The sequence below is a fragment of the Taudactylus pleione genome, unplaced genomic scaffold (genome assembly GCF_031769625.1).
Source record: "Taudactylus pleione unplaced genomic scaffold, aTauple2 ptg000915l, whole genome shotgun sequence".
In the NCBI taxonomy this organism is placed as follows: Eukaryota; Metazoa; Chordata; class Amphibia; order Anura; family Myobatrachidae; genus Taudactylus; species Taudactylus pleione.
Window position 1 is genome coordinate 556,763 of NW_028285316.1, and position 9,971 is coordinate 566,733.

At 43.6% G+C, this 9,971-nt stretch overlaps 1 protein-coding gene across 1 annotated transcript; it reads left to right on the forward strand.

Moving 5' to 3' along the window:
• Positions 1-551: 551 nt before the first annotated feature.
• RPS6 (ribosomal protein S6) lies at positions 552-8,591 on the forward strand. Its single transcript, XM_088459584.1, has 6 exons — positions 552-656; positions 1,315-1,446; positions 1,878-2,088; positions 5,313-5,459; positions 7,796-7,953; positions 8,454-8,591. The coding sequence occupies exons 1-6, from the start codon at positions 651-653 to the stop codon at positions 8,547-8,549; spliced, it is 750 nt and encodes a 249-aa protein (XP_088315710.1). The 5' UTR covers positions 552-650; the 3' UTR covers positions 8,550-8,591.
• The last annotated feature ends 1,380 nt before the right edge of the window (positions 8,592-9,971 follow it).

Sequence of the window (9,971 nt, forward strand, 5' to 3'; positions counted from 1 at the left end):
GCTGTTTGAACAAATTGTTTAGGTCAAACATTTAACAAATTTGTCTGACGACCATTTTCATCTGTTTTCTGGCATTTAAGAGCAAATTGCTGATCATCAGTTACTCCCATACGTTACCAGATTTTCATTCCAACCAATCAACTAGTTGGATGGTTAGACAGAAAAGCTTTACACGTGTACCCAGCTTAACAGTCGTGGTAATAGTGATATCCGTGCTTGAGCACAGATGGTTAAATCAAAATAACCAAGGTACTAATTAAGGCACCTGTGCTCAAGCATGGCTATCCTCAAAATATGGACTGTTAGTATGTGCTGTGATTCAAGAAAGTTTGGGAACCACTGGTGTATGCAATAAATCCTCATAATCTATTTTATAATATTGCAATGTGTACAGTAAAATTATGTTTATCCTTCACAAAATAAATGCAGTAAATAAAAACATACACACTTGGAAACTATACTACGTGGATCACAAGCATTGTAATTTAGCCGATGTATGACTCACCTCCCCCCAGCAGGTGGCGCTGCCGCTTGGCCGTGCTTTTCTGGCAAGTGACGTCACGGCAGCCCCTCTGCCCTCCCTATGTGAGGTCGCTGGTCGGAAGTTCGGCCTCTTTCCGGCGGGTCCTGAGACAGACTGGTTGGCGACCATGAAGGTGAGGCCGGGAGCTGGCGTGTAATAACAACCCTGTGCCCCCGACCTGGGGCATATTCCCCGGACAGTGCAGCGTGGGGTGCCGGGGTAGCAGCGGTCTGCGACAATATCCTGTATCGGGCGCCAAGCGGGCGGATTGCAGCGGATCATCGGCGGCGGGGGGGCTGTGATCAGGGAGAGATATGGCCGCTGCCGGCTGTGTTTTCTTGTCGGAGGGAGTCTGTGCCGGGACCACGCTGTATCTCCGTGTGACCCGGGCACTGATCAGGCGGGTAGCGGGGCTGCCGGCACTGTGTCCCCACATACTGCTGCCCGGTGACGCCGGTGCCTGGACGTGCTGTGTGTGCCCGGTTCTGGAGGCTCCTGAGGACGTGTTAGTGACTAGCGTGTAACGTGCAGCCACTAATAGGACACTGGCAGAGGTGCTGCTGCTGGCACACAGTGTGTGTGTATATGGGCCGCCCTCATAGTCTCGCTCTTTCCATGACTACTCTTCCTGTGTGTGTGACATGACTACATGTGGCTGTATGTAGCGCTGCCATACCCTACATGTCTGCTATAGAGCAATACGGAGGTACCATAGCACACAATTGCCCTCCTGTAGGCTGTGACCCATTGATCTGCCCATTTTATACAGTGGTAACTTCTTGTTCCTACAGCTGAACATCTCTTTCCCAGCCACTGGCTGCCAGAAGCTCATTGAGGTGGACGATGAGCGCAAGCTGCGTACTTTCTATGAAAAGCGTATGGCCACGGAGGTTTCCGCTGACCCTTTGGGTGAAGAATGGAAGGTAAGTTATCATTTGGCAATGTGGTGTTGTGCAGATATTCTCATTAATGAGCTCTAAGGAAGTTGTCTTATTTTTTTGTGTATAAACTAATCGCAAATGGGATTAAGGCATTCCTTTAGGCATGAAGTATATAAGGGATTCCTTTAGGCATGAAGTATATAAGGGATTCCTTTAGGCATGAAGTATATAAGGGATTCCTTTAGGTATGAAGTATATAAGGGATTCCTTTAGGTATGAAGTATATAAGGGATTCCTTTAGGTATGAAGTATATAAGGGATTCCTTTAGGTATGAAGTATATAAGGGATTCCTTTAGGCATGAAGTATATAAGGGATTCCTGGGCTATGATCTGTAAGCCGTTTTCAGGTTTTTTTCTTCTGTTAAAAGTGCATGTTTTCTCATCAAATCCATTTTTCTGTGCTTTCACGCAGGGTTATGTTGTACGCATCAGCGGAGGGAATGACAAGCAAGGGTTCCCCATGAAACAGGGAGTCCTCACGCATGGACGTGTTCGTCTTCTTCTGAGCAAGGGCCACTCCTGCTACCGCCCCAGGAGAACTGGTGAACGCAAGCGCAAATCTGTGCGTGGCTGTATTGTCGATGCTAACTTGAGTGTGTTGAACTTGGTTATTGTCAGGAAAGGTGAGTTATATTGCTTACCCTAGTGATGAGACTATGCAGGATGGATTTTATTTCATGATAGTGCATGTATTTGAAATCAAACTTTAGTATGGGTATTACTAATTTAAAGGTAACCCCAGCATGTAATAAAATAAGATTGCATGGACTCAAGCTGCTAGAATCATGGGATTTCTAGTTGGGTGCAAACCATACATTCATAATAAAACTCTGAGGAATGGGGGAGGTTGTAAATAGGTTAATGTTCTTTGACAGCTTTGTAGGGACATGTTTGGTTCTGTTATAATGTATGCAATGTGCACACATGCATAAATATCTACGGTGTGTATTGGAATGAATGTGACTACAGAGAATACAAATAACTGTTCAGTAAAGCTACTAAAACACTGTAGGCTTGATATATTACAGGATCACTAATAACTAGTGTCTGCAGTTAGGAAAGTGTCAGTACTCAATGTTTGGAGCTTTGGTTTGCATCAGTTGGATTTGATCACTAACACAGAGAATAAATCATACACAGCGATCAGTCATAACATTGGTTATCTCGTCACAATGGCACTTGTCAGGGGTGGGATATATCACTTATTGAATGTTGAAGTGTTGGAAGCAGGGAAAACGGGCAAGCGTAAGGATCTGAGTGACGTTGACAAGGGCCAGATTGTGATGGCTAGGCAACTTGGTCAGAGCATCTCCAAAATGGAAAGCCTTGTGGGGTGTTCCTGGTATGCAGTTACCTACCAGAAGTGGTCCAAGGGAGGACAACCAGTAAACAGGCTACAGGGGTCATGGGAGCTCAAGGATCAGTGATATGTGAGGAGCAGAGGCTGGCCCGTCTGGTTCCACTGAAGAGCTACTGTAGCACAAAGTAGTTAGTGTTCACTCTAGGTCTGGCGGCAGGCAGGGCACCGGACCTAGAGCAAGGGCACTTCTGCGCCCGAATAGGGAGCGTGGTCAATGAAAAGGGGCATGTCTTTATGACCCGTCCCCTTTTCGTCACTCTTGGAGGCATTCCCGGCTCTTACAGACATGCCGGGCAGCCCCCAAGCGCACCGGTCACACTGAATGGATGGATCCTTTCACCGGCGGTTACGACTGCTCTGCTGTTTTCCCCACCCATGGGACACTGGGCACGCGAGTGGTCAGATCCCGTAGGTTGTTTCAGAGGGGCGTTGCGCGCTGGAGGGCAGGGTGCTTTCTGCCCTTCAGAAATTGGGCAGGGCACGGCGCCCAGTTGAAACAGCCTAGCAGGAACGCTAGTTAATTCTGGCTATGATAGGTGTCAGAACACAGTGCATGGCAGCTTGCACAGTGCCCTTGTCCACTGTTGTGAGCATCAGAACTGGACCATGGAGCATTGGATGAAGGTGGGTTGCTCTGATGAATCAAGTTTTCTTTTATATCATATGGAGGCTGGATGCATGTGCTTTGTTTACCCTGGACAGTGAAATGGCACCAGGATTTACTATGGGAAGAAGGCAAGCAGACATACGGTGTGATGCTCTGGGCAATGTTCTGCTGGGAAACTTTAGGACCTGCCATTCATGTGGATAATACTTTTGACACATACCACCTACCTAAACATTGTTGCAGACCAAGTAAACCACTTCTTGGCAATGGTATTCCGTGATGGCAGTGGCCTCTTTCAGCAGGACAATGTGCCACACTACAAAAATTGTTCAGGGATAGTTTATGGAACATGACAGAGTTCATTCAAGGTGTTAACTTGGCCTCCAAATTCCCCAGATCTTCTGATGGATGTACTGGAAAAAACAAGTCCAAGACATTTTGCACAGTATCTACTGCTAACGTCTTGGTTTCAAATACCATAGACTCCTTCACAGGTCTTGTGGAGTCCATGCCCTGAAGGGTCAGAGCTATTTTGGTGGCATGGGGGGGCAGCTGACTTTAATATTATGTTCGATTGGTGACTATTTCAAAGCATTTCCTCCTTTTACACTCAGGAACCATCTCCCTTTTTTACATTTAAAAAAAAATAAAAAATAATAATCTCTCTCCCCACAAGTTGTAAGATGTATAACCAGTCCTGGTTACTGAAAGGTGTGTTTCCTGGAATTTGTTTTGGCGACATGTGAAAATCTTTGTTTTATAATTTGCAGCCAGTATTATGTGGTTTTCTTGGTAGTTTAGGTATTCGGTGATGCTTTTCTATTACAGGTTTCATATTTTGCTTCTGTAGAACAAGCAGCATGACTGCTATGCAGAATAGCCTTGTATTTCTGAACTGTTGTCCAAAATAGTGCATTTTAATGTCTTTGGTTTAACTTCGATTTAGATGACCTAAAGAAAAGTACTGGATTGTTAAACTGGGTACACACTGATTCGTCTTACAATATATCCTTCTGACGCGGATCGGAATGATATATTGTGCGGATAGTAGTGTGTACACCTGACCTTGTTTGCACGACAGTCGTTCAGCGCATCATTCTATCTGCTGTGCTGCATAACTGATGGGGCGATGCAATGAACGCCATGCTGCTAAATGCATCATGTAACAATATTGTGCGGTCGTACACCGGATGGTAGTTGCGCAATATCTCGTTCCACTACTGCAGGCCGTTGCTGGGTGCACACATCGTATTCTGTGTACTCCGCTTTAGAAAACTGAATAAAACTTAATAAATGGGAATAGCTATAACAAAGGCATGGTCCACACTGTGTACTTCATTTTCCACTTGCAATGTTGAGCCCTCTTAAAGAAATACCTCGATGTATATTTTCTTAGTGATCTAACTTCTTATAGCTTGCATAGCCTAGCAATGTAATTGCAGTACAGGACACAAATTGTGCATATTAAGCAGATCATATAAAATGGTACAGTGGTCCATGCCCTAAATATTTTAAAAATTTACCTTATTGTAGTTAATTTTATTTGGTACAGCTGTCAATGTTTGATTCACATTTAGACTTGTGGGTAAATTCTCACAAGTGACCGTATATCTGCTAGTGGTGCATTCCCATATACTGTGACCAATAGTCTGCACTGGCCTCATAGTGAAAGTGATCCCTTTTCTGCAGTCAGTTCATCTTCCAGTGAATGTGCCATTGGAAGACTTGCATCTGTTTCAAAATGCATATCGTGTATGTAGTTTACAATGCACTTACAAGTTTCCTGCATCTCCTCGCTATTTAAAAATAAAATAACTAGCTGTTTACAGAGGACCTTTTTTATTTTTTTGATGTCCATCTTTGTTTTGTAAATGTTATAGGTGAGAAGGACATTCCTGGCCTTACAGACAACACTGTTCCCCGCCGTTTGGGTCCAAAGAGGGCCAGCAGAATCCGCAAGCTTTTCAACCTGTCCAAAGAAGATGATGTACGCCAGTATGTGGTTAGGAAGCCTCTATCTAAGGAAGGTAAGAGTGACTATGTATAATGTCTCGCATGAGTAATATAGTTTGACGTATTTGCCTTATATGTGTTGTCCTAACCTTCTTGGAGTAACATTTATCACAGATGTGTCCACATACATCTAGCCTCTACTCCAGTGTTTTTCAACCACTGTGCCGTGGCACACTTGTGTGCCGCGAGCGGTTGTCAAGTGTGCCGCGGCAGTCAGCTCAGCACACTTGTAGTGTAGTGTGTTTCATTCCTGTGGAGGCCAATATGTGTGTATATTTTTATGTGGGAGCCAATGTTTGTTTTGTCATTGATCACGCACACCGCATAGCTGGATGGTGTGCCTTGGCAATTTTAAAATCTTGTGTAGTGTGCCTCAAGTTGAAAATAACTGCTCTACTCTGTAGCACTGTCTGTCTTTTCATGCAATTTTTTCCCCTTAAAATGCATCTTATTCACAAAGTTCGCACAAGCAGCTTCTGCTGATTAAAATGATATGTGGCATGCCTATATTCTGTGCAACTGCGGCTGTATCTGCATACAAAATGCTATTAGCCACTGACACTAACGTAGCATTTTGCATGCAAATTGCTTTGCCGTCGCACACACAATATAGGCATAAGCTGTTTGTACGTCCAGATGTTATCACTTTGCAAATAAGGCGCATTTGCAGCTAAAAACACTGCGCTATCGATTCACACGATGCTCACGCGTCATATGTAATGTGACGTAGTATATGGAGGACATATATGTGGACACATCTATAGCTTGATACTTTTCGAGATTTCCTACAAATATACTGAATTAATTTCCTTGGCTGATATACTGTCAATGCAGTTATTTACTGTGTTGCACAGAATGTAAGCACAGCTGCTCCTTCTGTAGAAGCACAGGTGAATTTTACTTGCCACTGGTTTATGTAACTGGCTCCACCTTTAATCTACCTGTGCTGTTTTAAGATGCTTCACAAAACCTGCACTAGTGTAGGAAGGTCTGTGCATTGGTTTAAGCACTTGCCTGGCACGGTCGTATTAGGTACGACCATACCAGAGTGGGCTTTCCCTGTCATGGTCGTATCTGATACGACCAGTCAGAATCACACAGTGGGCGGCATGCTGGAAGTTTACTTCCAGCAGCCGCCCACCTCACAGGTACCTGCTGGTCCCTACACCTGTGCCACCTCCTCCTTTGTGTCCCGATCACTACTGGCCACAGTGATCGGGCACCGGCGGCACCCCCCTAGAAGCAGCAGCCACGGCTCATGTAGCCGCCGCTGCTGCGACCCGATCACTGTGCCCAGCAGTGATCGGGCAGCCGGACCATCAGAAGTGGTGGCGGCTCTGGCAGCCGCTGCTATGTCTCCGGGCCGCTAGCGGGACACCCACCTGCTCCGGATCAGTGAGATCACTGTGTGTACGAGCAGCGGCGGCGGCTCTAGTAGCTGCTGTTGTGTCTGGGCCGCTAACGGGACGCCCTCCCGGTGCGGCTGCGGCACAGTGATCAGTAAGATCACTCTGTAGCAGCAGCAGCAGCTCTGGTAGCCGTGGCTGCTGCCATGTACCCTGGCGCCCCCACCCACTCTTTTCCGGCCTCAGCTCCGCCTCCCCGTCCCCATGCGTCCCGAGAGATAGATATCCATTGACCAAAAAAATAGATATATATATCGCAGAGTCTCTGATTAGGGTTGGCAACCGGCCATCGATGGTTTGCAAACAATCGATGGCATGACGGAACCCAAGTGGATTTGCCATTGCTGGTGGCCATCAATGTTGCACCATCGATGGCAATCCTCAATCGATGTTTAGGAGACATCGGCAGTTGTGGTCTACACAGATCTCCTCGACCAATCTCAAAACAATTGATGGCTTCTAACGATGGTTGGACCATCGATGGTACAGCCGTCAATGGCCATCACTACAGCATAACATAAAAATTGCATATTTTTATGGTATACTGTGTCTTAAAATTTTTTTTATTTCAAATAAAACTGATGGATAAGTTTCAAATTATGTTTGTGACCTAATTCAATCATAAAAGAAACCGACAATTTTGGAGCGGTTTTTGGAAAAAGAATTTGTCAGTTAAGTGGTTAAAACAGATTCTTAGTCTACCTTGCCTAGCGCTAAATGTAATTAGTATGATCTTTTTCTACCATGGACAATAGAATTTTATTTTTTTTTCTAATATGGTTATATTTATTAGCTTAATCATTAAACTTAATGATCCATGCTTTCTGTAGCATCATAGTATTGCAGAGAGATTTGCTGCAATTTTAAAATGTACTTTGAAAAGCAGCTTTTGAATTTGGCAACTGGGTGACATATATGTAGTAAATTGTGCTCATTGTCACTAGGGAAGAAGGCCAGGACTAAAGCCCCCAAGATCCAGCGTCTTGTGACCCCTAGAGTCCTTCAGCACAAGCGTAGACGTATTGCCCTGAAGAAGCAGCGAACTCAGAAGAACAAGGAGGAAGCATCAGAGTATGCCAAGCTCTTGGCTAAGAGAACAAAGGTACATTATTTTATGAGCAAACATTCTCCATAAGCACCACTTCCTTTTGGTGTAAATAACATCTAGAACTTTTGTGTATGTAGGTAGTACTGTGACCCTACTACTGTCTGCAGTGACTAGTGTGGGGTGTTATTGATTTGCTTTCATATTTACAAATTCTCAAAGGGAAATGATACATTTTGCCAAAATATGTTCATGAAAAATGCTTTGTTTTAACTATTTGTATATATTTCCTCATCTGGACAAAATATGCAACCTGTCACCATCTAGATGCATCATAATCGCATTAAGCAGTAACTAATCACTTTGGGTTTTAATTACTAATAATCCCAATAAATTTTGAGCTTGGTTACTTTTCATGTTTATTGCTTTGATATCTTAAATACCATACCTAAAGTGACAGATCTGCACATTGTCCATAGTGTATAATACTGCAAGTGACAGGCCCACACATTAAGTGAACACATTACTTTAAATATGTATGTTTTCCTTTTGCTCAGGAAGCCAAGGAGAAGCGCCAGGAGCAGATCGCCAAGAGGCGTAGACTTTCCTCCCTGAGAGCCTCCACATCCAAATCTGAATCCAGCCAGAAGTAAAGAATTCAGATTTAAATAAACACATTTTCTTGTAAACTACAATGTGGATTTCTTTGAAGAATGTTTCTGTTGCAGTTACCATCCTGGGGACAAATACCTATTTTCATGGCAAATTTTTATTTTTTTAGAGGAGCGAAAATAGAGGTTGATCACATGGTTTTTATAAGCTTCCCCAATGTGTTTATACCAGTAGTAAATGCATAAGCATAATACAAGACAGGAGTATGGTAATACTATGCCATGTTTTCTACTATTCTACATGCTCATGTGTTTTACTAGGGAATGAGTAACAGTGAGGTCTGGCATAAGGCCTAAAACTGCATACACCCGTAAAGGTTTTCTGTCCAACCATCCAACTAGTTCACAGGTTCTCAAACTCAGTCCTCAGGACCCCACACGGTGCACGTTTTCCAGGTCTCACAGAATTACAGGTGAAATAATTAGCTCCATCTGTGGATCTTTTAAAATGTGTCAGTGAGTAATGATTACACCTGTGCACCTGCCAGGAGACCTGTAAAACGTGACCTGTGTGGGGTCCTGAGGACCGAGTTTGAGAACCACTGAACTAGTTGATTGGATGGAATGAAAATCTGGTAATGTATGGGAGTAACTGATCAGCAATTTGCTCCTAAATGCCAGAAAACAGATATAAATGGTCGTCAGACAAGTTTGAACAAATTGTTTAGATCAAACCGTTTTTGTCCATTTTCTGGCGTTTGGGAGCAAATTGCTGATTGTCATTTGCTTTTGTACCTTACCAGATTTTCATTCCAACCAATAAACTAGTTGGATAGAAAATCTTGTGTTTGCAGCTTAAGACAGTTTAAAATTATGAAAGATCAGAGAATCCTTTATTAAAAGTCAAGTGCTTATTAATCATGGGGAAATGTAGCAAAAAGCACTTAATTCCTTTTAAGATGGTTTCTACCAGGCATAATAAACGTTATACCTACCCAAGAGAAACATTATGTAGCTTTTACAGCAAACACAACTTATTTAATAAATGCCCATAATTATCCGCCTTGGCAGAAGATTTGTATAAGAAAAGGGCTACGTTTTAAGCTGAAATTTGTCAGATTCACACATTTCTGTACAAACATTCTTTCTGTAGTCACACACAAGGGTGGGTGATGTGGTTGAGGCATTGCATCGGGGATAAATTGTTCACTAAAGGACTGATGCAGTGTGACAACTGAGCTAGTTAACGTGTGTTGCCAATTTGCACTACTGCAGTGAACATGCATATGTGCGATTGCAGAGTGTAGCAGCAAGCCTTATGTCCAGGGACACGAAACAGGTGGGAAAGCTTGTTCTTATGTATGCAAAGCTCAGTAAGAATGTGTTCAAACAAGTAATCCTATTCAGGACAGCAATTATCTGCATACATGCCTGTGAGGAGCTGTATCTTGCACCAGCTACAGA